At 45.1% G+C, this 27893-nt stretch overlaps 2 protein-coding genes across 4 annotated transcripts in view; one reads left to right on the top strand and one right to left on the bottom strand.

The window, feature by feature from the left end:
* BOC (BOC cell adhesion associated, oncogene regulated) overlaps positions 1–14848 on the top strand; it is a 75797-nt gene extending 60949 nt beyond the window's left edge. For all 3 annotated transcript variants that reach the window (XM_082655623.1, XM_082655622.1, XM_082655621.1), the window contains 10 exons: positions 284–394; positions 764–970; positions 2217–2398; positions 7952–8057; positions 8322–8444; positions 10613–10834; positions 11594–11829; positions 12011–12087; positions 12806–12999; positions 14097–14848. In XM_082655623.1, coding sequence (XP_082511749.1) covers positions 284–394; positions 764–970; positions 2217–2398; positions 7952–8057; positions 8322–8444; positions 10613–10834; positions 11594–11829; positions 12011–12087; positions 12806–12999; positions 14097–14260 — 1622 coding nt within the window. In that variant the 3' untranslated portion in view covers positions 14261–14848. The remainder of the gene's footprint in view (positions 1–283; positions 395–763; positions 971–2216; positions 2399–7951; positions 8058–8321; positions 8445–10612; positions 10835–11593; positions 11830–12010; positions 12088–12805; positions 13000–14096) is intronic.
* A 3987-nt stretch (positions 14849–18835) lies between these two features.
* CFAP44 (cilia and flagella associated protein 44) overlaps positions 18836–27893 on the bottom strand; it is a gene marked incomplete at its 3' end in the record, with an annotated part of 129482 nt that continues 120424 nt past the window's right edge. Inside the window, exons 32-34 of the mRNA XM_082654830.1 lie at positions 24261–24421; positions 22608–22742; positions 18836–19009 (exon numbers count right to left, since the gene is read on the bottom strand). Of these exons, the coding sequence (XP_082510956.1) occupies positions 18836–19009; positions 22608–22742; positions 24261–24421 (470 nt within the window). The remainder of the gene's footprint in view (positions 19010–22607; positions 22743–24260; positions 24422–27893) is intronic.

Below are 27893 nucleotides of genomic sequence, written 5' to 3'. Positions count from 1 at the left end.
CCTGCCTCCCTCCGGTCTGCATGCCTAGGCTGAGGTCCCACCTCGTATCAGGACAGGCACCAGCTGGCCTCTGGCATCCCTTTGCCCCTTTCACACTCGGGGGCCACGTGCAATCTCACGACTGTCGGGCAGAGCTGGAACTCAGACCACACTTCCAATGTCCTCTATTATTTCCATGGTCTTGTCAGACCCCCTGGCAGAGCTTCAGGCGGAAAGGACTGTGTGGAAAGAGAGACCTAATGCACACTCCCTCTCGTGCTGATCTCAACCCATTTCTACCCAGGACGGCGGCCCAAACCTGAGATCGTGGCCAGCAAAGAGCAGCAGATCCAGAGAGATGACCCTGGAGCCAGCCCCCAGAGCAGCAGCCAGCCGGACCACGGCCGCCTGTCCCGTAAGCCCCCGGCAGCCCCGAGGGCGGGAGTGTCGAGCAGTCAGAACTGGAACCAGGTCCACCGCCTCAGAAGGCTCACTGCTGCAGGTTGAATGCAGTCTTGAGTCCCGGAGTCCTTGTGACATTTTCCTGGCCTCTCCCCAGTTAACCACAGCGAGGCGATATGGATTGGAGCTTTTCAAGGGCTCCTCCCAGGAGAGAGTGACCCAGAGAGCCATAGGGAGATCTGATGTGGCCACCAGGGCGTGAGGGCTGTGGGGTGAAGCTGGCCCCCATCAGGAACAGGCCAGGTCTAGTCACATTGCAACTATCTTCTCATCATGTCCTTTCCTCCCACTTCCTTCCTCCCTTGGGTATGGTCTCCTGCAGCCCCAGAAGCTCCAGACAGGCCCACTATCTCCATGGCCTCTGAGACCTCAGTGTATGTGACCTGGATTCCGCGTGGGAACGGCGGCTTCCCCATCCAGTCCTTCCGAGTGGAGTACAAGAAGCTGAAGAAAGTGGGGGACTGGATTCTGGCCACCAGCGCCATCCCTCCCTCCCGGCTCTCGGTGGAGATCACAGGCCTAGAGAAAGGTAGGGCCCTGGCCACTGCCCTCCGTGGTCCCCCAGCTGCCCCCGGCCCCCTGGAGGAGAAGGGAAGCTTTGGGGGGGTCTTCTCTCTGCTTGTCGTCCACCCACCACCAGGCTCCTGTGGCCACTCTTGGTTGTGTTACCTCAGTCCCACAAGGCCTTCCTTCTCCCTCCCTCTCTTCATAATTGGTCCCAAGCCACCTCCTGTGTGGTGCGTCCTTTTTTTTTTTTTTTAACTTTTTATTTTATATTGGAGTAGAGTTGATTAACAATGGTTTGTTAGTTTCAGGTGTACAGCACAGTTATATCCTTTTTCAGATTCTTTTCCCGTTCAGGTTACATAATATTTTTTTTTAAACTTTTTATTTTATATTGGAGTATAGCCAATTAACAATGTAGTGATAGTTTCAGGTGCACAGCAAAGTGACTCAGCCATACATATACATCTTTCCATTCTCCCTCAGACTCCCCTCCCATCCAGGCTGCCACATAACATTGAGCCGAGTTCCCTGTGCTATACAGTAGGTCCTTGTTGGTTATCCATTTTAAATACAGCAGTGTGTACACGTCAATCCCAAACTCCCTAACTATCCCTCCCCCGCCCCACCCTTCCCCCCCTTGTCAGTCTGTTTCTGTTTTGTAAGTAAGTTCATTTGTATCTTTTTTTTTTTTTATCCACATATAAGGGATACCATATGATATTTGTCTTTCTCTGACTTAACTTCACTTAGTATGGCAATCTCTAGGTCCATCCACGTTGGGGCAAATGGCACTATTTCATTCTTTTTTATGGCTGAGTAATATTCCATTGTATATAAGTACCACATCTTCTTTATCCATTCCTCTGTCAATGGGCATTTAGGTTGCTTCCACATCTTGGCTATTGTAACCAGTGCTGCAGTGAACATTGGGTGCATGTATCCTTTCGGACCATGGTTTTCTCTGGATATATGCCCAGGAGTGGGATTGCAGGATCATATGGTATAGCTCTATTTTTAGTTTTTTAAGGAACCTCCATACTGTTCTCCATAGCAGTTATACCAATTTATATTCCCACCAACAGTGCAAGAGGGTTCCCTTTTCTCTGTGTGGCTCCTTTCTAATGAGGGTAGGAGTGCTTAAGTCCTTTGGGGCTTGCTTTTGGGGAAGGGCTGCCCAAAAGATCCCTCCAGGTTCTGAACCTGGATGGGCTGAAGGGGAGGGAGATGGTGTCTCCCAGCCCCCAGGTTCAGTGAGTGTCTCTCCCCAGGCACCTCCTACAAGTTCCGAGTCCGGGCTCTGAACATGCTGGGGGAGAGCGAGCCCAGCGCCCCCTCCCGGCCCTATGCTGTGTCAGGCTACAGCAGCCGTGTGTACGAGAGGCCCGTGGCAGGCCCTTACATCACCTTCACCGATGCCGTCAACGAGACCACCATCATGCTCAAGTGGATGGTAAGTGGCCGGGCGCAGCCAGCAGCGGAAGACGGTGCTGAGCTCCATGTTAGGTGGGAGCTGGACGCTGCAGCCCGGGCAGGAAGGAATCACCTTTCTCCCTTGGCTCATCCTAGGCTGCTACCCCTTTAAGTGTTCCTCCACCTTCGTACCTGGGAATTGGGCCAGAGGGACTCAACCTCACAATACCCAGGAAACTTCAGACGGGACTTAAGTCTTTGAAGAAATGACCATTTGTTTCTTGTCTCCAAAAGTTAGGGACTCCTAGGCTAAATAAAATAATGAGTGATCGCCACAGCACTGTCCAGAGAGCCTTGGGGAGATCATCAGAAATGTTTGTCAGGGTCTCCAGTGAATTTTTTACTAATTTTTATTGGAGTATGGTTGCTTTACAATGTTGTGTTAGCCTCCACTGCACAACAAAACGAATCAGCCATACACACAAAGATATCCCCTCCCTTTTGGACTTCCCTCCCATTTAGGTTACCACAGTGCATTAGGTAGAGTTCCCTGTGCTGTACAATATGTTCCCATCAGTTGTCTATTTTATACATAGTATCAATAATGTATATGTGTCAGTCCCAATCTCCCAATTCCTCCCTCCCACCCCTTTCCCCCGTGGTATCCATACATTTGTTCTCTACATCTATGTCTCTATTTCTATTGAGAATCAGCCATTCTGACCAGTGTAAGGTGATACCTCATTGTAGTTTTGATTTGCATTTCCCTAATAATTAGTGATGTTGAGCATCGTTTCATGTGTTTGTTGGCCATCTGTATGTCTCCTTTGGAGAAATGTCTATTTAGGTCTTCTGCCCATTTTTGGATGGGTTGTTTGTTTTTTTGTTATTGAGCTGTATGAGCTGCTTGTATATTTTGGAGATTAATCCTTTGTCAGTTGCTTCGTTTGCAAATATTTTCTCCCATTCTGAGGGTTGTCTTTTGGTCTTGTTTATGGTTTCCTTTGCTGTGCAAAAGCTTTGAAGTTTCATTAGGTCCCATTTGTTTATTTTTGTTTTTATTTCCATTTCTCTAGGAGGTGGGTCAAAAAGGATCTTGCTGTGATTTATGTCATAGAGTGTTCTGCCTATATTTTCCTCTAAGGGTTTTATAGTGTCTGGTCTTACATTTAGGTTTTTAATCCATTTTGAGTTTATTTTTGTGTATGGTGTTAGGGAATGTTCTAATTTCATTCTCTTACATGTAGCTGTCCAGTTTTCCTAGCACCGCTTATTGAAGAGGCTGTCTTTTCTCCATTGTATATTCTTACCTCCTTTGTCATAGATTAGGTGAGCATAGGTGCATGGGTTTATCTCTGGGCTTTCTGTCCCGTTCCATTGATCTATATTTCTGTTTTTGTGCCAGTACTTGAATACCGTAGCTTTGTAGTATAGTCTGAAGTCAGGGAGCCTGATTCCTCCAGCTTCACTGTTCTTAAGATTGCTTTGGCTATTCGGGGTATTTTGTATTTCCTAACAAATTGTAAAATTTTTTGTTCTAGTTCTATAAAAAATGCCACTGGTAATTTGATAGGGATTGTGCTGAATCTCTAGATTGCTTTGGGTAGTAGAGTCATTTTCACAATATTGATTCTTCCAATCCAAGAACATGGTATATCTCTCCATCTGTTTATGTCATCTTTGATTTCTTTCATCAGTGTTTTATAGTTCTCTGAGTACAGGTCTTTTGCCTCCTTAGGTAGGTTTATTCCTAGGTATTTTATTCTTTTTGCTGCAGTGGTAAATGGGATTGTTTCCTTAATTTCTCTTTCTGCCTTTGCATTGTTAGTGTATAGGAATGCAAGAGATTTCTGTGTATTAATTTTGTATCCTGCAACTTTACCAAATTCATTGATTAGCTCTAGTAGTTCTCTGGTGGCATCTTTAGGATTTTCTATGTATAGTATCATGTCATCTGCAAACAGTGACCGTTTTACTTCTTCTTTTCCAATTTGGATTCTTTTATTTCTTTTTCTTCTCTGATTGCCTTGGCTAGGACTTCCAAAACTATGTTGAATAATAGTGGTGAGAGTGGACACCCTTGTCTTGTTCCTGATCTTAGAGGAAATGCTTTCAACTTTTCACCATTGAGAATAATGTTTACTGTGGGATTGTCATATATGGCCTTTATTATGTTGAGGTAGGTTCCCTCTATACCCACTTTCTGGAGAGTTTTTTTAATCATAAATCAGTACTCAATTTTGTTGAAAGCGCTTTCTGCATCTATTGAGATGATCATATGGTTTTTATTCTTTAATTTAATTATGTGGTGTAGCACACTGATTGATTTGCATATATTGGAGAATCCTTGCATCCCTGGGATAAACCCCATTTGATCATGGTGTATGATCCTTTTAATGTGCTGTCAGATTCTGTTCACTAGTATTTTGTTGAGGATTTTTGCGTCTGTGTTCATCGTGATACTGGCCTGTAGTTTTCTTGTTTTGTGATATCTTTGTCTGATTTTGGTATCAGGATGGATGATGGTAGTCTCATAGAATGAGTTTGGGAGTGTTCCATCCTCTGCAATTTTTTGGAAGAGTTTGAGAAGGATAGGTGTTAACTCTTCCTTTAAATGTCTTATGGAATTCACCTGTGAAGCCATCTGGTCCTGAACTTTTGCTTGTTGGAAGGTTTTTAATCACAGTTTCAATTTTATTACTCGTGATTGGTCTGTTCATATTTTCTGTTTCTTCTTGGTTCAGTCTTGGAAGGTTGCACTTTTCTAAGAATTTGTCCATTTCATCCAGGTTGTCCATTTTATTGGCATATAGTTGCTTGTAGTACTCTCTTATGATTCTTTGTATTTCTATGGTGTCAGTTGTAACTTCTCCTTTTCATTTCTAATTTTACCGATTTGAGTCCTCTCCCTTTTTTTCTTGATGAGTCTGGCTAAAGGTTTATCAATTTTGTTTATCTTCTCAAAGAACCAGCTTCTAGTTTTATCGATCTTTGCTATCGTTTCCTTCACTTCTTTTTCATTTATTTCTGATCTGAGCTTTATGATTTCTTTCCTTCTACTAACTTTGGGTTTTGTTTGTTCTTCTTTCTCTAGTTGCTTTAGGTGTAAGGTTAGGTTGTTTATTTGAGATGTTTCTTGCTGCTTGAGGTAAGACTGTATTGCTATAAACTTCCCTCTTAGAACAGCTTTTGCTGCATCCCATAGATTTTGGGTCATCGCCTTTTCATTGTCATTTGTTTCTAGGTATTTTTTGATTTCCTCTTTGATTTCTTCAGTGATCTCTTGGTTATTTAGTAGTGTATTGTTTAGCCTCCATGTGTTTGTATTTTTTAGGTTTTTTCTCATAATTGATTTCTAATCTCAGAGCATTGTGGTTGGAAAAGATGCTGACTATGATTTCAGTTTTCTTAAATTTACTGAGGCTTGATTGGTGACCCAAGATGTGATCTATCCTGGAGAATGTTCCATGAGCACTTGAGAAGAAAGTGTATTCTGCCACTTTCGGGTGGAATGTCCTATAAATATCAGTTAAGCCCATCTTGTCTAATGTGTCATTTAAAGCTTGTGTTTCCCTATTTATTTTCATTTTGTATGATCTGTCCATTGGTGTAAGTGGAGGGTTAAAGTCCCCCACTATTATTGTGTTACTGTCGATTTCTCCTTTTATGGCTGTTAGCATTTGCCTTATGTATTGAGGTGCTCCTATGTTGGGAGCATAGGTATTTACAATTGTTATATCTTCTCCTTGGATTGATCCTTTGATCATTATGTAGTGTCCTTCCTTGTCTCTTGTAGTAGTCTTTATTTTAAAGTCTATCTTGTTTGACATGAGTATTGCTACTCCAGCTTTTTTGATTCCCATTTGCATGGAATATCCTTTTCCATCCCCTCACTTTCAGTCTGTATGTGTCACTAGGTCTGAAGTGGGTCTCTTGCAGACAGCATATATATAGATCTTGTTTTTGTATCTATTCGGCCAGTCTGTCTTTTGGTTGGGGCATTTAATCCATTTACATTTAAGGTAATTATAGATATGTATGTTCCTATTCCCATTTTCTTAATTGTTTTGGGTTTATTCTTGTAGGTCTTTTTCTTTTCTTGTGTTTCCCTCCCAGAGAAGTTCCTTAGCATTTGTTGTAGAGCTGGTTTGGTGGTGCTGAATTCTCTTAGCTTTTGCTTGTCTGTAAAGCTTTTGATTTCTCCATCGAATCTGAATGAGATCCTTGCTGGGTAGAGTAATCTTGGTTGTACGTTTTTCCCTTTCATCACTTTAAATATGTCCTGCCATTCCCTTCTGGCCTGCAAATCTTCTGCTGAAAAATCAGCTGATAACCTTATGGGGATTCCCTTGTAGGTTATTTGTTGCTTTTCCCTTGCTGCTTTTAATATTTTTTCTTTGTATTTAATTTTTGTTAGTTTGATTAACATGTGTCTCGGCGTGTTTCTCCTTGGGTTTATCCTGTATGGAACTCTGTGCTTCCTAGACTTGGTTGACTATTTCTTCTCCCATGTTAGGGAAGTTTTCAACTATAATCTCTTCGAATATTTTCTCGGCCGTTTCCCTTCCTCGTCTTCTTCTGGGACCCCTATAATTCGAATGTTGGTGTGTTCGATGTTGTCCCAGAGGTCTGTTAGACTGTCCTCAATTCTTTTCATTCTTTTTTCTTTCTTCTGTTCCTTGGCAGTTAACTCCACCATTGTATCTTCCAACTCACTTATTCATTCTTCTGCCTTGGTTATTCTGCTGTTGATTGCTTCATATGTATTTTTCATTTCAGTTATTGTGTGGTTCATCACTGTTTGTTTCTTCTTTAGTTCTTGCAGGTCCTTGTTAAATGTTTCTTGTATTTTCCCCATTCTATTTCCTAGATCTTGGATCATCTTTATTATCATTGCTCTGAATTCTTTTTCAGACAGCTTGCCTATTTCCTCTTCATTTATTTGGTCTTGTGGGAGTTTACCTTGCTCCTTGGTCTGCAGAGTATTTCTCTGTCATTTCGTTTTGTCTAACCTACTTTGTTTATGGTCTTCTTTCTGCAGGCTGCAGGGTCGTAGTTCTTCTTGTTTCTGTTGACTGCCCCCTGCTGGGTGAGGTTGGTCCAGGGGCTTGTGCAGGGTTCCTGGTGGGAGTACCTGGTGCCCGTGCTCTGTTGGGTGGAGTTGAGTCTTTTCCCTCTTGATGGGCAGGGCTGCATCAGATGGTATGTTTTGGGGTGTCTGTGAACTTAGTACAACTTTCGGCAGCCTGTCTACTGATGGGTGGGCCTGTGTTCCTGTCTTGCTGGTTGTTTGGTGTGAGGTGTTTGGCACTGGAGCCTGCAGGCAGTTGTGTGGGGTCGGGTCTTGGTGTTGATATGGATACCTTTAGGAACATGCATGCCAATTAATATTCCCTGGGCCCGGGAATTCTCTGGTGTTCCAGCATCCTGGACTTTATGTCCCCACCCTGAAGGCCCAGGCCCAACCCCTGGTCGGGGTCTCCAGTGAGTTTTAAACTCTAGGCCAGGGTAAAATTTCCATCCCCCAGTGGTTTTGATCACACAATGATTTCTCTGCTCCATTGTCAACTTGTTTCTTCTTTCTTCCCTGTAGTATATTCCAGCAAGTAACAACAACACCCCAATCCATGGCTTTTATATCTATTACCGACCCACGGACAGTGACAATGATAGTGACTACAAGAAGGATATGGTGGAAGGTAAGAAACACGTGTGTGAGATAGTTTCCTCTGTTGGCAAGGGGCTCTAGGAGTTGGTGAAAGTAGAAAACGTGGGCTGGCCTGCCCCACATCGTTGGCTTTTTCTGGACACACTTGGGGTCATTGAGTTCATAAACCCACATGCTTCGTTCCATGGTGATGGGACAACAGGAACATGGTGGGCACCTAGAACATTGCCTCCAGTGGGGGCCAAGCAAGCCACATGCATAATCATCACGCTGACTCTCTCTCTGTCTTTCCCAGGGGATAGATACTGGCACTCCATCAGCCACCTGCAGCCGGAGACCTCCTATGACATTAAGATGCAGTGCTTCAACGAAGGAGGGGAGAGTGAGTTCAGCAACGTGATGATCTGTGAAACCAAAGGTGATCTCTCTGGGTTCTCTGATCTCCTCTTGCTCTCCCCCCAGCAGACTAGGGCAACGTCACTGCTCTGTGTGCCATGCTGGGTATCTCTTCTCCAGAATGACTCCTTATTTTCCAAGTATCCCCAAACTTTGTCATCTTAACCCTTCTCTTCCTCTGCCTGTGCTCCGTATTAAGTACGAGTGGGCTGCCATCATGACGGTCTCATGGAGCTTGGGAATTAACCCACACGTGAACTCATGCGTTAGAACCCACTCTTAAGTTGGGAGCTTTCTATAAACACTTTATTCCTACAGTAACATTTGGTACTCACATTGGTTAGTTTACTTAATTTAACTACAACCCCACGGGAAAAGAAAGAAACTGAGCATCAGGACATGTTATACCTTGACCAAGGTCACACAGCTGGTTAGCGGTGGAGCACACTTTGGGCCAAGTTTGTCCAACTACAAGCCCAGACTCTTTCCCTGCACTAAAACACGTTAAATACATTCATATAATAACTTGATTTTTGCACATCGGTCAAGTGGATAGATATCATTTCCATTTTGCAAATACTGAAAGGTGTATTGCAAAAAAATGTAATCAGGAGAAGATCCCAGAGGAACAGGGATAGAGCCAAGAAAACGATCCATTTTCCTGTCACGGCAACATTCTGTCTCCCGTGTGCCCTTCCTGCCCTCTTCTGTCACATACAGTGAAGGGGCAGATGCACACACAGCCAGCATTCCTGTGTCAGGGGACACGCAGAGTGCCCGGGGCAAAGAACAGAGACTTCACACAGCCTTCACATTGGTCTTCTGGAAGGACTGAACCTTCAGCAGGGTGGAGGCAGTGGCCTGGGGCATAGGACAAGCCTTCACGTAGCTCCACATGGCGGGAGTATGTGGCACTGGAAGGACGAGAGAGGGCAGTGCTCAGGGAAGAGGCCACGGGCATCAGGGACCCTGTGGGCTGTGAGGTGGAGAAGGGTCGTCGTTGGATTTGTTTGTCAGGAAGGGTCACTGGTGACTATGCAGGAATGGGCTGAGGGGAGAGAACCGGGGCCGCGAAGGAAAGGTGAAGAGAAGGGGTGGGTTTGAGCCTCTTTTGTGAGGGAGCGTAGGGAGGACCAGGGACTGATAGTGTGTTGAGGCTGGGAGAGAGTGAAAGGAGTTCAGCAGAAACCTTGAAGTTTTGAACTTGAAGAACCACACAGGTGGTCGTGCCATCTATCGAAAAGGGGAAAAGCCAGCAGGGAACTCGCTTCCACAAGAAAGGAACAACGTGAACCACTTGGAGGCGTACCTGAGTCTGATTCTTCTGAGACGTTGAAATGCAAGTGTCCCGTGAGGGAAGCAGGTCTCCTGCCCAGGGAGGACCCTGGGTAAGGGTATTTGGCGGTCACTGGGATGTAGGCTGAAATCACAGGCATAGAGGGAAGAAGAAGACAGAGTGTAGTCTGAGAGGGACTAGAAGACTTCTCAGTGTCTGAGGCAAAGACAGGAAGAAAAGGGCAGGAAGAGAGAAATGTAAGCAGCAGCGGCAGAGAGGTTACGGGAAACCCAGAAGACTGTAGTATCAGAAAGTCATGGGAGAGGACGGCTGCGAAAAGGAGTTAACGATGTCAGATACATCCTGATAACAGCAAAAGCCAGATGCCGAGGTTGCCACCTCGTAAACTTTTGGATTGGCATTTCTCTAGCACTGTCAGTCCTAGTGAGCCCCGAACCCCGTCTCCCTGCTCTGCACCCCAGCTCAGACCTAGGACTTCACATCTCTCGGTGCACCCAGGAATAGCAGATTCACGGGGAAGTTCTTCCATTCCCAGTTCTTTCTGCTTTCAGGTACTTCTTATATTTTCTTCCAGAAGTTCCCCAGCTATGCTTCTAGAAAACCCCTATACCACTTCTGCCCCCAAAGACCCAGTCTGCCCCTAGTGCTTGGTCCACAAATATCTCAGGGTGTTTTTTGAAGTATAAGGCTCAGGTGTCTTCAGCGACACCCAATTTCACCTTAGAGGTCAGTTTCACGCTGAGCTTGGACACCACAGTCATCCACCGAAGGCCCTGTCTTACAAGTTTGACCCCGTTTCTCACACCCATGGAATCAGGATATTGTTTTCCTATTTTTCATGAAAGAAATGTCAAAGAAATAGAGGCTGAAGTGAGTTTTGTCCCAATTAACAGCCCGGAAGTCTTCTGGTCAGCCTGGTCGACTCCCACCCCCAACTCTGGCCCCGCCACAGCTACCACCCCATGAAACCATAGAGCGGCCGGTGGGCACAGGGGCCATGGTGGCCCGCTCCAGCGACCTGCCCTACCTGATCGTCGGGGTCGTCCTGGGCTCCATCGTCCTCATCATCGTTGCCTTCATCCCCTTCTGCTTGTGGAGGGCCTGGTCTAAGCAAAGTGAGTGAATGACCATCCTCAACACCAAGGGGAAGGAGCCTGGGGTGGGGGTAAGGGGAGGAGGGGTCTCCCAGTCCCTAAGGAGGCCTCTGCCCAGGGCAGGATCCCAGGCGCCCTGCTTCACACATGGGAGCTCAAGTTCCTGGTGGGTCCCCCAGAGGGCTTGGAGAGAGTCGGAGATCGCTCACAGATGGGGCCTTCCCTTCGTCTCATAGACGTTGGCAGATGGAGAGGATGAAGTGGGAGTCGGTCTGTGTTCTCTGCATCCCTGGAGCTCAGTACTTAGCTGGCTCTGTTTTCTTTTACTGTCTCAAGCTCTGACCACGTACTCATACTTTCAGTTGACCCTGCCTCTTCCCGCCTCTCTAGGTCTGTGGCTCCCTCGAGCTTTCCCCCTAATCCTAGGTTAATCTGATTTATCCACTGATTTCTGCTTCAGACGGTAACACATCTGGTCAACTTGCTTCATTTAAATATTGTTCCTTGTGTTAACTTGCCACTTCATTCTCCCAAATCCTGGTCCTGTGTCTCCTCTCCCTACTGCAAAAAAAAAAAAAAAATCTAGATGTTAGGAAGAAGTGGGAGACAGGAAGAATTTTCCGAGAGAAAGAATATTCTCTACCCTGGCGCGATGTCAACTCCCCGCCTACCTCATTTGACCTTAAGTCCTCAGGAGTTTTCTGAGATTCACGTGGGACTTTTTCAAGCTGCCCCAGGCCTCCTTGACCTAAGCGTAGCTCTATCCTTCCGTTCTTCCAGAACATACAACAGACCTGGGTTTTCCTCGAAGTGCCCTTCTGCCCTCCTCCTGCCAATACACTATGGTACCACTGGGAGGGCTCCCAGGCCACCGAGCCAATGGGCAGCCCTACCTCAGTGGCACCAGCGGACGGGCCTGTACCAATGGAGTACATGTGAACACGGCCTGCCCTGCAGCTGCCATGGGCTACCCAGGCGTGAAGCCTCAGCAGCGCCGCCCAGGGGAGCTTCAGCAGGTAACGTAGTTCTGGGAGTGTGGGCACGCAGGGACGGGTCACCATGGAGGGCGTGGCCGGGCCACCTCCTGAGGCTCCCTCCCTTCTAGCCTCTAATCCCGGGCTGCTGGGCCTGCTGAACAACGAATGGGGAAGTTACCTGGACTCTCTGATGTGACCTTCTCGTTCCTCGTTTGAGCAGCAGGATGACACCGACAGCACGCTGAGGCAGACCGTTCTTGGCAGTGGACGTGACCCCCCAAGTCACCAGATTCCCAGGTACCCAGGCCCCTCCCTGCCTTCCACCCCTGAGCCCCAGCGCTCGCTCTCTCACTAGTTCCTCAAACCCAGCATGGATCACTGAGAGGTGAGCACAAGTGCTTCACTCACGATCCCCTCATCTGACAAACTGCTCCCCTGGACTCTTTTTTTTTTTTTTTCCCCTCGGTACGCGGGCCTCTCACTGCTGTGGCCTCTCCCGTTGCGGAGCACAGGCTCCGGACGCGGGACGCGCAGGCTCAGCGGCCATGGTTCACGGGCCCAGTCGCTCCGCGGCATGTGGGATCTTCCCGGACCAGGGCACGAACCCGTGTCCCCTGCATCGGCAGGCGGACTCTCAACCACTGCTCCACCAAGGGAAGCCCTCCCCTGGACTCTTAGCCTAAGGGGGTTAGTTGTTGTGTTTGCAGTTATGATGCCTTTTCTGCTCAGCAATTCCTCCCTCGCTTCTCAGGCCAGAGCAGCCCCACCCAGCTGGCTCTGCCCGTAGGCCCCACGTCCTCTCATGTACTCAGGACGCGCGTGGAGTCACATGGAAGTAGACTAGAATTGCCTGTGGAAGCGATGGTGTGGCACCTCTTGATGTCCAAAGGGGAGCAGCCCCTGCCCCGCCTGAGCCCTGCCCAGCTCTGCTGCCCCAGACGGGAGTATCCAGGGCAGTGGGATCCAGGCCCACGCTGCCCCTGCCTCACCCCTCCGCCTGGTTTTGTGCATGCAGGGCTCCCAAGTCGAACCCGGACGAGGGCTCGCTCTTATACACGCTGCCCGATGACTCAGCTTGCCAGCTGCTCCAGGCTCAGCAGGACTGCCACCACCTCCAGGGGCAGCCAGCAGCCACGGGCCAGCCCGGCATGAGGCGTGTACCCCAGGGTCCTGGGCTGGAAGCCACGTGGGACCCTCTTTCTCACCCAGGTCAGTGCTGAGGGCAGGGCGGGCGGTTGAACAAGCTGGGGATGAGGTGAGGTGTAGGCGTCCACGACCCGGGAGTGACGTGCAGGCGGGGCGAGAACAGTCCCTGAAGGCGGTGTCTGGTAAAGACCGTCCACAGCTTGTATATCCGAGATGGGGGTGCAAAGGGGAGCTGGCCACCTCCTTCCCTGCTGAAGGCCCAGCACATCTGCAGGGAGTGTCAGGTGGGTCCAACATGGCAAGCTCTGTCCTCAAAGGCTGAGAGAACGGGCACTTCTCCATTTCAGGGAAAGAAGCCCTTTTGGTCTCAGCATCTCAAGGCCACTCACCAATTCCCACCGCCTCTCATCACACTAAGAGGCACTCTCTAATCACTCCGAAGTACCTTGCTTTGTTGGGTCTTGTCTCTTAATTAAGGAATGAGGTTGCATCCATCATTAAGCCAGGTTCTCACATCATCAGAACTCTGTGCTTCCAGAGAACTTTCCCTCCAAGGGACTCGAAGCACAGCGTGCCCAGCCCACTGTCCTTCTTTGTGCCCATCTTTTTGATACCTGGTTGGGCACAGGCTGGTTCAGAGAATTAGCTGCAGTTTCTTATAGCCTCCACGGTGTGGCTCCCAGGTCACATGCAGCTCCCAGACCCTGGGAGATGAAATTCTAAGACAGGTACCTCCTAGAGCCAGACCCCAGTAGCATCTACACGGGACTCCCTCCATCGGGGGGCATGAGTTGTGAGTGAGATGATCATGGCCAGAAAGCATAGCAGAAGGGTGTACTAGCAGCCCACACCTGGAGAAAGCAGAACTTTCTTGCACGGTTCCTGGGCTCAGCTGACGTCATCTGCCCCTGGTTATAGGGTAGATGCATGAGGGTCTCCACGCTTTCACCACTGAAATGTGCAGGTGGGACGTGGGTAAGAAGTGGCCCATACTTAGAGGGAGTGTAATTGTCCTTTTTGTGGTTGTAGGTCTCTGTCCTTCCTCTAAAGCCAGTAACCAGCTCCCAGAGAGAGCCCAGAGAGAGGGTGACCCAGTACTGCTGAGCACTAGTTCCTGGTCAGTCTGGATTCTAACGTTTCCCACTTTTCTCTCCCCTCAGGGTCCCGGTGCTGCTTGGGCCTCGTACCGGTTGAAGAGGTGGCCAGTCCTGACTCCTGCCCTGCGGGGAGAGGAGACTGGTGTCCCCAGCACCCCGTGGGGGCCTACGTAGGGCAGGAACTTGGGATGCGGCTCTCCCCCAGCCCACCGGTTCACGTCTTTTGAAATACCACCTCCTACAATTTAGGCAGAAGCTGATATCCCAGAAAGACACTATATATTGTTGTTTCTTTAAAAAAGAGAGAAAATTGGTATTTATTTTTCTATAATAGCCATATTTATATATTTATGCACTTGTAAATAAATGTATATATGTTTTTATAATTCTGGAGAGACATAGGGAATCCTCCCCACTGAGGTCTGAGGTGGGAAGCAAAGAAGCCGCAACGGAACAGGAGTCAACCGGGAAAGAGCAGCACAGACTGAGGAGGCAGCCCGTCCCTTAGACCCTCCGCCGCTGCCTGGGCCCCTGCAGAAGGCCCACAGAGAAGCCCGTGGAAGGAGGACTCCTAGGCACACTGTCCACAGTGACTGCAAGAGAAGGGCCAGGGCCGTGCGATCAGAGGCTGCAGCCACCCGTGACAGTGGCTGGATCTGGTGCTAAAGGAAGCGTTTTCCCAAGACGCCCGTGAGACTAGACTAAGATGTGTATAGTACTGTAAGCATTAACAAACCTTCCAGAATCAATAATCTGTGGCAACATATCTCTGTAAAAATAAACACTGTAATGTCTAAATAAATGTTTAGTCTTCCCTGTAACCTACAGCTTAGTCATGTATGAGTCAGCATTCTCTTTAGATGTTTGTTAGGATTCAGTCTGAGTATTTGAAGAAACATCCACTTGTGATGTTTTCAGATCCATCGAGGAGAAGTCTGGAAAAGGTAGCAAATGTTTCTAATTTTGTCTTTTTAAATATTGACTCTCAGTTGTGTTTTCATTAATGCAGATGCGTGGTAACTGTTTAGTCCAAGAGGGACACAGTGTACAGTGGGCGAGGAGAAGCAGATTCACCGTTCTCTGACTGGACTTGAGGTAAAGCTGTGGTCAGATCGGAAGGAATGAGGCTCATCTTTTCTATACAGGTGTGTGTTGAAGACTAAGTATTTTCTCCAAAATGCCATTTAGTGAAGTGCTGTGCTACAGGTGAACATATGGTGCCTCGTAAAATTCACTTCCCTTCTTTCCAAAGAAACAGCAACGTGGCCAGGGGAGTTGACTCACTAGTTGTTTAAAATCAACATTTACTCACTGCCGTCCAACCATAGGATCAACCTTTGTCTGGGCAAGTGGAAGTAGACGGAGGCTGTAGCTTTTTGCCGAGAGCCCTACCACACTTTAACTGTTTTCAGGAGGGAAATGTACCTTTTAGATTTCAGTAGAGTTGAGTTACAGATGAAATGCCACTTGAAACACTTAATCCTCTTCCGGGTCATCAGTGGCAGACCCTAGCTTCGCACTCCAGTCACAAATTGAATAAAGTCCTAAGAAAGCCCCAGGAGGTGACTGATGGTCTAGGGCAAGTGCGCCCTCTGCTGGCCAGAAGAGATTCCTGCATCCTTTCTCTGTCCAGCAGCTAAATTGGAACATGGTTTTCAGAAAAGCAGTCTTTTAAAAATATTTCAAGAAATGAAATGAAGGACTGTAGGAATACGGAAATGATAGGAAAGGAGACGTAGAGCAGGGAAGAGAAGAGATAAGATATTGTGACTTCAGACACAATCTCGCATCAAGGGCCTAGAGGTCACTTCCAGGAGGGACAGATCTTACCTCTCAGATCTGGGCTATAAAACTCAACTTCTAGCCCATTGGCTTTTGAAAACAAAAAAACTCCCCTGTTTTCTTAATGCTTGATGATCCCAGTGGTTGTCAAGGTGAGTTCTGGTGAACTTTATGGAAGTGGTATGGTTCCAGTGCTGTGCAGAAAGCAGTTTTATGTGACAACAGTGCTTTTAGCTCTCAAAAAAAAAAAAAAAAAAAAAACCTGGGAATGAAAAAGCACTTCTAAGGCAGGTTAAATGAGATAAATGTGCATATTTACTTTAGCCAATTGCAGGAGAGGAGGAAAAGGTTAGGCATCAGGCCTTTAAATTTTAGCCTAGAAAAGGAAACAGCTTAGATATTCAGTTTCATCGCATCTTGCATTTCTTTAGATTCAGGTTAATTATTATAGTGCCTTTTAAAAATCTGATTCAGTCAGCAATGGCTATATAAATTAATCAAAAGGAAGAGTAAGACCTAGTTGGGCAGGAGCTGGTGGTGGTGTGGAGTTCAGCTCATGGCTCAGGACAGCCACACAGGACAGGCTGAGTCGGCAGGAATGAGAAACTCCTTTTCCTGTGAAGTTCTGACAGAGGGGCTGGACTCTACAGTTTTTCTTTCAATGTTGAGATTTGATGATACTATGGACGAGGGTTCAGAATAACCAAGGGACATTAACAGTTGATCCTCGAGTAACTCAGGCAGATTTTTGGCCTCTTTCAAAGGTGAGGCTGCCTTCTCTAAGGGCACAGCAGGAGGCAGAGCACAGATCAGGAGACTAGGACAGCTTTCCATCCACCCCCAGCCAGGGCTGCACCCTGGTGCTCTCCTGCTTGCTGTTAAACCTCCCGAAGACTCAGTTGCTATAGATTCAAGACTAAGCCTGGGATCAATGAAATGAAACGAAAGCTATCTTTCTTATCTAATTCAAAATAAAAATGAATTAACTGTATTGTCAAATCCCAAACATGCTGTATGAATGCCTAATATTGTAAACTTTAGTGATTTTTGTCTAGTTCAGTTTGGGAAAAAGTAATGATCCTGACTGGTTTTACTCGTCCATAGACTAAATTCATTCTTGCTGCAATTAGAATCTCAGGATTCAGAATGGGAAGAAGCCTCAGAGCTTATCCAGATCTCTCATTTGTCTGACAATGAGGCCCAGGAAAATAATGTAATTTTTACCCTAGCTCTCACCACAACAAGGGGATAGTGTCTCCTCCGGGACCACCCACTGTATCCAGGCGGCCGCTCAAGGTCGTAGCCAGCCAGTTACGTAAGTTTGGTGGTAGCCCTTCCTGCTGCAGCCAAGCTTCAGATGGACGTGGCCCCAGCTCACAGCTTGACTACAACCTCGTAAGAGACCCGAGCTGGAAACACCCAGCTAAGTAGCTCCCAGCTTCCTGACCCTCAGAAACTGGGTGAGATAATGTTGTTTGAAGCTATGTTTGGGGGTAATTTTTTATGCAGGAATAACTAAGTAGGTAAAACACTCAGAACTGTGACTAGCACATTTTTTTGAAACGCTTGAAGGGCACACATAGTTAAGGGTGTACACACATAGTTCAGGGTGTACAGCAGAGAATGTGGTAAAGGGTGCTCTCCAGTAGAAAAGCTGCTACATCAGAGCTCTGTGGTGACAGGCACAAACATTAAGCTATTTGGACCTCTCAAATAGGAGTATGAAAGGATCTTAGAGACACAATAGGCCAAGTGGCCCCCTGTAATATATATATATTCCAACATACAAAAAAACCCCAAGTCCTGTCTATAATTTTGGGGGGCAGATCAGCAGGCTAGACGGGTTACGAAAACTTGACCTTGCTGAGGTCGCTTTCTACATTGGTGCAACATTGCCGCCTTTCCCTTTCCTTTTCGGTAACCAATTCATATTCTGGGATGGCCTCAAGGGAGTAGCTCATTAAAATGGACCCACAGAGCACGGAATTTAAAGTGCTATGTTCTGTTACTAACAGAAATCCAAATATCAGTGAAATCATTCTGAGATGAATTCCACTGACTACTTACCCCCAAACCAAAAGAATACTCCCAAATTAGTTTAAATGTTATATACAATCAAAAGTGATTATTAGAGTTGATCTCTCAGTGATGGGATCTATTTCATTACTTCCTGATCTATATCAAAACCAGCAAATGACTCAAGTAGAAACAGAAAGAAAATGGCACAGGACATGAGAAACTATAGGAAGTGCTTAGAATACTGGTAGAGCTGCAGACACCTTCAGAGAAGAGACTCCTTCTCAACCATTTTGCAAAACACACTTCTGTGCTCCACCCAGAGCTGAGGAGGTTGCTAAAACTATGGGTGATTCAGGAAGCTGTTTATTTTTTTGCTTTATGCCAGTCTAAAGCAAACCGCTCTGCTCTTTCTGTCTGCATTTCCTGAATCCCGACCCCCTCAAATAACTGCTTTATGAAGTTAACAATGTCAAAATTCTAAATTGCATTTTTCTCAGATATTGTTGGCAAAATAGTTTTTGTTCTCTTGTGTCCTCTCAGAGAATACCTGATAACATCAAAGTTTATTTTCCAAGGATCCGACGACCAAGAAAAGGAAGTTTTCTCATGGTTTGCTGAATGATCGATTTTCTTGCTAATGGCTAAGAATTCAGATAACCAAAAAACAAATTTCCTAAAACAGGATATATTACCGATGGTTTCTGGCGATTTAAGGTAACAGCCTCCTAAGACTTCACATTTGACCCAGTTGGTTGCAGACACATCTGCATTGGTTCAGTTCAATAATAAGTAGCTGTTGGGTGCTGTAGTCAGTTTTAAGATAAGCAGTTGGGGGGAAATTATTAAAACTACATGACTGGATGTGGTTTTAGACTTTCAGATAAGTTCACTTTAAAACAGTAGGATTGTTGCAGGCGACAAGGAAACAGAACATCTGTTGAATTAAGTGTCAGAAATCTTGGCTGGATTTGAGAAAAAAGCAAACTTAAGGCCCACGGGCTTCATTCATTCTCTTGTGGAGAGTGAATGGGGGGGAGAACAAGGCCACCTTTCTTACGCAAAAGAGCAACCTCTTCCTTTAAGGCCATAATCCTTTCGGCCTGGACTTGGATCAATTCAGTGACCTTCTCTCTTGCCACAATATCTGCTTTCCGGGGGCCCTGGAAGGCATTGCCCTGTTGAGAGAAAACACCTCCCTGCTTTAAGCACCATTTGGACTATGGAAACACCCCTGTCTTAATTTGTCTTTTAGGTGTGCCTGACTTAAAGAGCCACCGCTCCTGATTTTAAGATGCCTTCAAGTCCTCCACTGAAATCCTGCCATTGGAAAGGTGTCCCTTTGAGCTAATAAGGCAACTCTTAGAATGCAAATCTCCTTTAGAGGGTAACTCATGAAGCTAGCTATCAGTCACTCATACCCTACAGGGCTCATCGCTGCAATTCTAAAAGGCCAGATACCTCCTTTTCCTAGACAGCCCATATCTTGTTTTCCAAAAAAGAAATCTTTATTCCCTCATCTGATTTCTTCCCCTGCCCAGCCAATTCCTGCTCATGTTTCAGACATCAGTTTTAGGGAGGATTTCTTTACCCCATGGGCTGGGTTAGGCTTCCTGTTCTACGTTCTGTCAAATCATCCATCACTCATCATTGTAGTTATTAGACTGAACCATTTGAAATTTGTGACACGTGACCATTTTTTAGCCTAAAAAGTAGCAGTTTCCTATGGTTTGACCTAAGTGCTTGTTTGATATCTTTCTTGCTAGATCCTGTGCCTTAGAAATAGAGCCCAATATGCCTGGATCTCACCACTCTACCCAGCATCCGCCCTAGAACTTGTTACATAAGTAGACACTCAATAAATCTGACCGTGCATTAAAGGAAGGGACATAACACCTAGTTATCTTCTCCGTGCCAGGTGCTTTATGTCTGCGACCTCATGTGATCCTCACAACTCAGAACCAGGTGGTGGTATTCCAATTTTAAAGATACAGAAACTGACAGGTTTATGAACTGGCCCAAGTCACTATAATATTAAGGACTGGAAGCAGGATGAGAACCAGGTTACCTGAAGCCAAAAGCCCATGATTTGTCTGTTACCCCACTTACTATGGCAGCCCTTCCTCATAAGTAGGGGTTGTCATTACCCGGTACCTTCTTTTTTTTTTTTTTTTTTTTTGCGGTACGCGGGCCTCTCACTGCTGTGGCCTCTCCCGTTGCGGAGCACAGGCTCCGGACGCGCAGCCTCAGCGGCCATGGCTCACGGGCCCAGCCGCTCCGCGGCATGTGGGATCTTCCCCGACCGGGGCACGAACCCGTGTCCCCTGCAAAGGTGGGCAGACTCTCAACCACTGCGCCACCAGGGAAGCCCCCAGTACCTTCTTGCCTCTTCTCCCTTGCCCACCTTCACTTCAGGGGCTGTGAAAACTAAACACTAACCTTAACCACTTTCTTTTCCAGCTGGGAGTGGCTAAGTAGATGTAGCAGAAAACATTTGCTTTCTTAATGAAAGGGACACAAGAGTCTGGCATTTGGGCAGCAAGCACAGAGCTGGGGCAGCTGTCTGTGACTCTGAAGGAAACTTCAGCCACTGAGAGAGTCACAGAGATACTGGCCCTGACATCACAGCCCCACTAAACTAAAACCCCTCAGTCATCTCCTGCAGACTTCTTGTTAAGTGAGGAAAAGCACCCCTATTTGTTTAAGCTACTCTTCAAAAGTGGGGCTTTTGGTTACTTATAGCTAAATGCACGGCCCCTCATGCGCAGTCAGTCCAGACGGTCACTCTGAAGTCACCTTAGCTTTTCCCTCATTCTCTTTACCATATCCAAACAAATTTTGGCTCTTCTTACTTTGAAATGTCTTTGACTGTTGGTTTTTTGTCCTTGCCATCTTCATCCCAATCCATGCCTAGATTGTTGTAAGAGTAATAGCTATGGAGTCAGAAAGCCCCCAGTTTAAAAACAAACGTCCCGTTCACTGCAGCTCTATTTACAATAGCAGGGGCGTGGAAGCAACCTAAGTGTCCATCAGCAGATGAATGGATAAAGATGATGTGGCACATTTATACAATGGCATATTACTCAGCCATAAAAAGGAACGAAACAGTTATTTGTAGTGAGGTCAGTGGACCTAAAGTCTGTCATACAGAGTGAAGTAAGTCAGAAAGAGAAAAACAAATACCATATGCTAACACATATATATGGAATCTAAAAAAAAAAAATGGTTCTGAAGAACCTAGGGGCAGGACAGGAATAAAGACGCAGACGTAGAAAATGGACTTGAGGACACGGGGAGGGGGAAGGGTAAGCTGGGACGAAGTGAGAGAGTGGCATGGACATATCTATGCTACCAAATGTAAAATAGATAGCTAGTGGGAAGCAGCCGCACAGCACAGGGAGATCAGCTCGGTGCTTTGTGACCACCTAGAGGGGTGGGAGGGAGATGCAAGAGGGAGGGGATATGGGGATATATGTATACGTATAGCTGATTCACTGTGTTATACACAGAAACTAACACACCATTGTAAAGCAATTATACTCCAATAAAGATGTTAAAAAAAAGAAACTTCCCCACGCATTAGCTCTGAGAGCATGAGCACGTTACTTCACCACTCTGAGCTTTGGAAAGTGGTATTTTGAAGATTCAATGAGACAGCCAATGGAAAGAGACCATACATGTAAAGCTATATATATATAAAGATATACTATGTAAAGACACCTACACAATTAACTCCCTTTCCCAGTCAACTGATCTGCCTCCAAACTCTTTCCTCTCCAAGGTATCTGGACGTTCCAAGCACATCAAGTCAACAGATGTTTACTCCCTGACGACTCTGTGAAGAGTCTGTCTAGGCATCACCGCTCTTGAACACTGCTGTGACACTTCATTCAATAATTCTGTAGTGGCTAAAGGGCCTTTGATATTCAGAGTCTAGGCTTCCTCTCTATTTTAGTTGTAAACCTCCCAGAGCCTCTTATTCATTCTTTCTTTTGGACTTTTGCTTAGACCAGTGATTCTTCAGCTCTAGCATGCAGCTGAATCAGCTGGAAGGCTTGTTCTAGATTGCTGGACCCCTCCCCCACAGTCTCCGATTCTGTACATCTGGGGGAACCACACTTTGAGAACCCCTGGCTTAGAACATTTCCTGGGCGTGTAAAGAAAACCAAGAGAAAAAAAAAAAAAAAACAGCATTTTTGCAGGTACTATTAAAAGATTATAGCACATAGTTCAGAATATGCCATACATGTGTTATGTCCCTAGAAGGCAAGGCTTAAATAGGGTGAAACTTTATAAATAAGTATTATCCACCACATGCTGTATTAAGTACTACTAGGTTAGCCTCAATAAATATTATATAAAAGCAAGTTGAAAGCCCTAGAAAGTAACAAGTGTTTTAATAAGTAACATGTGGCCTCCCATAATTCAGGAGGCCCCCTGTAGGTCAAAGGAAGTAAACCTGTATTGGAAATGGATGTTTGACACCAAATTCAGGGAGCATGTTGATGTCATTATTTATACCTAAGTAACCCTACGTCTGCAAGGGCCAAGGCAAATCCCTTAATTAGTACTTGTATGAATTCATGGTACCCAGTAGGCATACAGTAAAGCTAGTCCCTCAGGCTCATTTTAATAGAGACGGTATCAACTCTGTCCTCAGGGACCCAAGTGGGCCAGAAACGTCCAAGATCAAGGTTTGTTTAAAAGCCAGCACTTGATATTCCCTTTATAGAACATCCCCAATTCTGACAAAAGGTCTGAAGAAAAGGAACATACCTGTTGGTTCTGTAGAATATTCAACTGAGAATCAAGTTTCTTCTTTTCAGTACATAAATCATTCATCTGATGAAGTTTTTTGGTGTGTTCTTTTGTCTTCATCATCAATTCCCGTCGCATTTGAGCAATCTTTTCCTACCGGGGCAGAAAGATGCAAAATGGATTAAGTGAATGAGGAAGCAGAGAAAAATGAATGATTTGATCAAAACCACCAGGCAAATGGAGTGATGTGCACATAGAAAAATACAATAAGCCAATAATATCAGAAGCAAGTGCACTGGGTCTGGTTTGATTAAAGAAGAATGTAAGCAGGATGAAAGTAGGTAAAAATAAGATAGACATCACTCCATTGTTGAGCAATGACATTAGGGTGCATACTGAGTGATGGTATTCATTCATTAAAAGGGAGAATGATCCTTTAAGCAGGAAATGTTCCTGTATTGCTTTTTCCCCAGTCTTGGCCCAGGATCCTCAAGGTGACCCGCTTGAATGGCCATACATGTGCCAGTGGCTTTCCTTTGTTCTACTACTCCAACAAATTATTTTAGATAGCACATATTATCTCCAGCACTACCCTGATAGGGACCATCCCACTGACACGAACACTGAAGTAATTTGTTTCTTCACGGTACAGTGGCAAATCTTCGATGAGACAAGATAGCACTAGGAGGGACTTCCCTGGTGGTCCAGTGGTAAAGAATCCGCCTTCCAGTGCAGAGGACACAGGTTCAATCCCACATGCCATGGGGCAAGCCCACGCACCACAACAATTGAGTTTGCGCGCATCAACTAGAGCCCACGCGCAGCAAACTACAGAGCCCACGTGCCCTGGAGCCCGGCGCGCCACAACTAGAGAGAGAGAAAACCCTCACGGCACAACTAGAGAGAAACCCGAGCAGACCTTGCGCCGTCACAAAAAAATCCCGCATGCCTCGACAAAGACCCCGTGTGCTGCAACTAAGACCTGAGGCAGCCAAAAAACAAATAAGGAAAATAAATAAATATTTAAAAAAAAAATGATTAGCGCTAGGAACCTCTCCTCCTTCCCTGTCTACTGTGAAGACAGAAAACTGGAGAAGCCATAATTATTTGTGGGCTTATAAAATCTCTGTAAAAGTTCCTGTCTCTGAATCAGGCTGTCACTGGGGTACTGCCTCATCTCATGGCTCCGGGAACAGTGTAGGCATTGAATACCTTCTAAGACCCTACCAGCTAAATAGTAGATACTTTGTTATAAAATGTATTACTCAGAGATGTTTTTCTAATTTCCAGAATGGAAATAGCATCAAAAGCTATTTAGAATAATACAATTAGGTCCTCAGAGTATAGCAGTTCATGTCTAACACTATTAGAACGTTTATACATTAATGCAGACCTCAGAGTAGAATCTGTCTGTAATCTTTCATGCCATTTTGCCATCATATTTACATGAATCCTGGATCCCAGACCCAATGCTAGTGCTTTCATCCCAAGATAGACCAGTGGCTCAACTAAGTGAATGGTAAGAAAGCCGAGACAGGCTTAAGATCATGGAGGAACCAAGTGGGGCTCACACACGTGCCTCCAGGTGTACAGATGCTTCGCAGGAACCACTGAAAGCTCACCAGGAGTCCTTGCCTCCACCCAGTGGATCACCTGCCCTCTCATCCTAACCTCCCACATCTTCATTTCCTTTGCGTTTGATAGCTCCTTTCGAAGTTTCTTGATCTTTAGTTCTTCAAGTGTTGTATTCACAGAAAGTGTCTGAAGGGCTTCTAGGTTGACCACACGGCCAAACTTGCTGACCATTAGTTGATTGACTGTTTCTTCCATTTCTAAAAGAAGACAGTCACTGTCAGGTTGTTCACCAGATCCCACTGTTATTAAATGAATAATACCAATACCACTACCATTCTGAGGAACAGCTTTTGCAGGAAGATGATAAGAGATTTTACGTTACCAGTTGGGTTTTCCTCTGTGACTTTTCACCTACAACTTTCCTCACTTAGAATGCACATTGCTCTCTTGTCTTTTCATCTACTTCAAATTCCTGTGTAAAAGGGACTCATCTTTCCCAACTGGCTACACCTTCTGATCTGCCCCTCCTCAGATTATTCATGGGCCCAAATGGGATTATGAAGCCTTCAGTTTTTAATTTTTTATTACTGATCTCTATAACATCTGGTGTTGAGAATAGAACAGTCACTGAACAGAAGTTTCCATCTTATTCCAAGTAAAAATATTAAAATCCTTGCAGTGGTTCACAAGGTCCTACCTGTCCTGCCCTGCCCCTATTATCTCTCCCACCTCCTTTCCCACACCTCTCTCCTCATTCACTCCAGACATCTTTTTCTCAACCTTCTCAAACATTCCGGGCTCACTTGGATATTCTCGTATGGAATTGTCTGGAATTCTCTTCCCGAATAGCCACATGACTCACTCCACACAGCCCATTTTCTGAAAACAAGTTGTGAGACTGGTGAAAGACTTATTTCCAAAACACCCATTTCTGAAGGTGTAACCAAATGTAATTTGTCCCCTAACCAGGGAGAACCACATCTTAGTAAGTATATCACCTTTCCAGGGAGCTCTTCCCTGGCTTCCTATGGACCTCAGCACCCTTTCCCAGTCCCTTTCTAATTTTTTCTTCTTAACAATCCTCTCCATCTAACATGTAATATGTTTTACTTTTGTTTACTGTGTTTCCTTAACATGTGAACACTGGAAAACCTGGAGAAAATTCCATTTGTGGAGTCTGAGCTCCCCAAGAAAGTGTAATCTTGTAACAAGATTTTCTCAGTCACCAGAGTCCCCTAAGTGAAGTCTGAAGGCCCTAAGGTGTAACAAGATGATGCAATTCTGTTACAGTACAGGAATTTGTATTCAGGTATAATCGTTATGGCTGAATGATAATGGTATAATCAGCATGGCTGCCATTTTGCACAATCCAGGGAGGGTTATTCATTTCTATTCTACGTGAGTGGCGCCCCATGGACTTGTGTCATGCGGTGGCCATGATAATCAGTGATGCAAATGAAATGACTGGATTATTGGCACATGTGTGGCTAGCCTGTGGCTGCCTGCTTGGCCTCCCTCAGTAAGAACCCTGACTTCCCCCAGCTAGCCCCATATAACAGGGTCCCCTCTCCCAAGGCAGCCTCATGTACTAGGACATGGACTCTGGTCCTCGCCACTGTGGAACCAGCCTAACAACACCCTTCTCCTGACTCAGGCCAGCTAGTGTTCCCTGGGCACATAAAGGCTTCTGGAACACTCCCTATCCTCTGTCCCCATGGCTGCAAGCTGTGCTCTCCCCACCCCATGTTCTAGACTCTCCTCTTCTTCCCCATTGGGTCTAGGGATGGAGGCAGGCAACAGTGAGTGACTGTGGTGTTTCTCATCACTGGTAAGCATTTGTGAGTTACAGTAAAGGAACCACTCCTAGCTTCACCTTCTGAATTAGGAGATCAGTCTTTAACCAGACTCACAACTTGCTTTCAGAAAATGGACCGGGGGTAGGAGAAGAACTCAAAGTCACTGAATAAAACTTGAACCACATGGGACTTTTTTTTTTTTTTGATTTCAACTAACATTCCAGAAATGTGAATACTTCATTTCATCTTCTTCACACATTTTTCCAAACTGCGAGGTTATTCAGATGGAAATAAGCTGCTTTCCTCATTTTCATACTAGTTTGTTCCTTGGTTTGACAAATAGTATTTCCAAATATAAACAACATTCACAGGCTACAGAAGCCAAAGGAATGTGAAGTACGTGAGAAACATTGGGGCCTCAAGGTTTATACCTGAGAAAACTCTATGTCTCAAATAAGTGTTATTCAAACATAGAGTCCTAACATGTATTTTAAAATTTTATAATCCAGCCACCCATGAGGGTAGAACCATCATCACTCATTAGAAACTGACCTCTACAAATCCAAGCAACTTGGATTGACTGACCGCTATATTCTTCCCATTATTTTTCTTTTTCAAATTTTCTTTTAAAAAATATTATTCAATTGTGGTAAAATACACATAACAAAATGTACCATTTTAATCTTTAAAGTGTACAGGTCTGTGGCATTAAGGTAGATGCTATTATAGTATTGGTAATATTATTATTAAAGTTGGAATACTTCATCACTTACACATATGTTCCATATATCAAATATTCAAAAGGTATTTTAAGAGAATTGTCTTTACTCCATACATCTTATACTATACACCTCAGTTCCATCTGAATTAAGAACGTAAATGTGAGGAACACTACTAATAGAAGAAACGATAGAAAAATATCTTTGTGACCTCAGAATAGGAAAGGATTTCTTAAGACACACACACACACACACACACACAATGAACAAACTATAAATAGATTGATAAAATTAATTACATTGAGATTTTTAAATGTCTGTATCCCAAAAAGATACAGTAAATAAAGTAAAAAGGCGAGACACATATTAGAAAAGATTCGAAGTGAATGTAATGGACAAAGAAAGACATAAAATATAGGAAAAAACTCCCTACAATCAATAAAATAAAAAAAACAAGTAAAAAAATGGGCAAAGTGTATGACAGGCAAGAAAAGGAAACACAAATAAACAGCAAATAAGCTATGTGAAGACATTCAACCTCAAGGACTTCAGGAAACAGTGAAATACAATTTTAACATCTACGAGGTTGGCAGAAATATGAAAGTCTAGCAGTATTAAGTGTTGATTAGACTATGGAGCCCAGGAAATTCTCACACTGCCAAGGGTGAGAAAAGGGTACAGCCACTTTGGAGGGCAACTTGACAATACCCAGGAGAGCGGAAAATGCACACACACCCAGAGCCCCCAGTCCTGGGGACTCACCTCCTTCCACGCATGCACGGGGAGACATGTACAAGAAGGTTCACTGTAACACTGCCTGTGATCATGAAAAATTACAAGTACCCTAAATATCCATCCACAGGAGACTGAAGAAAAACTCTTATAGTCCTACAATGGAATATTGTAGTACCAGTTAAAATGAGTAATTATCTGTAGCAATACGGATTACTCTCAAAAACTGGTTTAATAAAGTGAACTGCAAAATGATAGGAATAATATTATATTACAGTTAAAAACATACAAAGGCACTTTGTATACTGTGTGTGGATACATCCATATGTATACAGACGTGCCTGGTGGTTGATTCTGGGGAAGGAGAGAGCAGAACAGTATTATAAGGAGAAGGGCCTTCAGTTGTATCTTCAATGCTTATTTCTTAAGCTTGCTAGTGGGTACAGGGGCTATTGCTGTATCATTCTATAATTTATTATAAA

Source organism: Grampus griseus, assembly GCF_964374135.1.
Source record: "Grampus griseus genome assembly, chromosome: 5".
Lineage (NCBI taxonomy): Eukaryota > Metazoa > Chordata > Mammalia > Artiodactyla > Delphinidae > Grampus > Grampus griseus.
The sequence above is the reverse complement of the archived record's forward strand: the minus strand, read 5'-3'. Positions and strand labels throughout refer to the sequence as shown.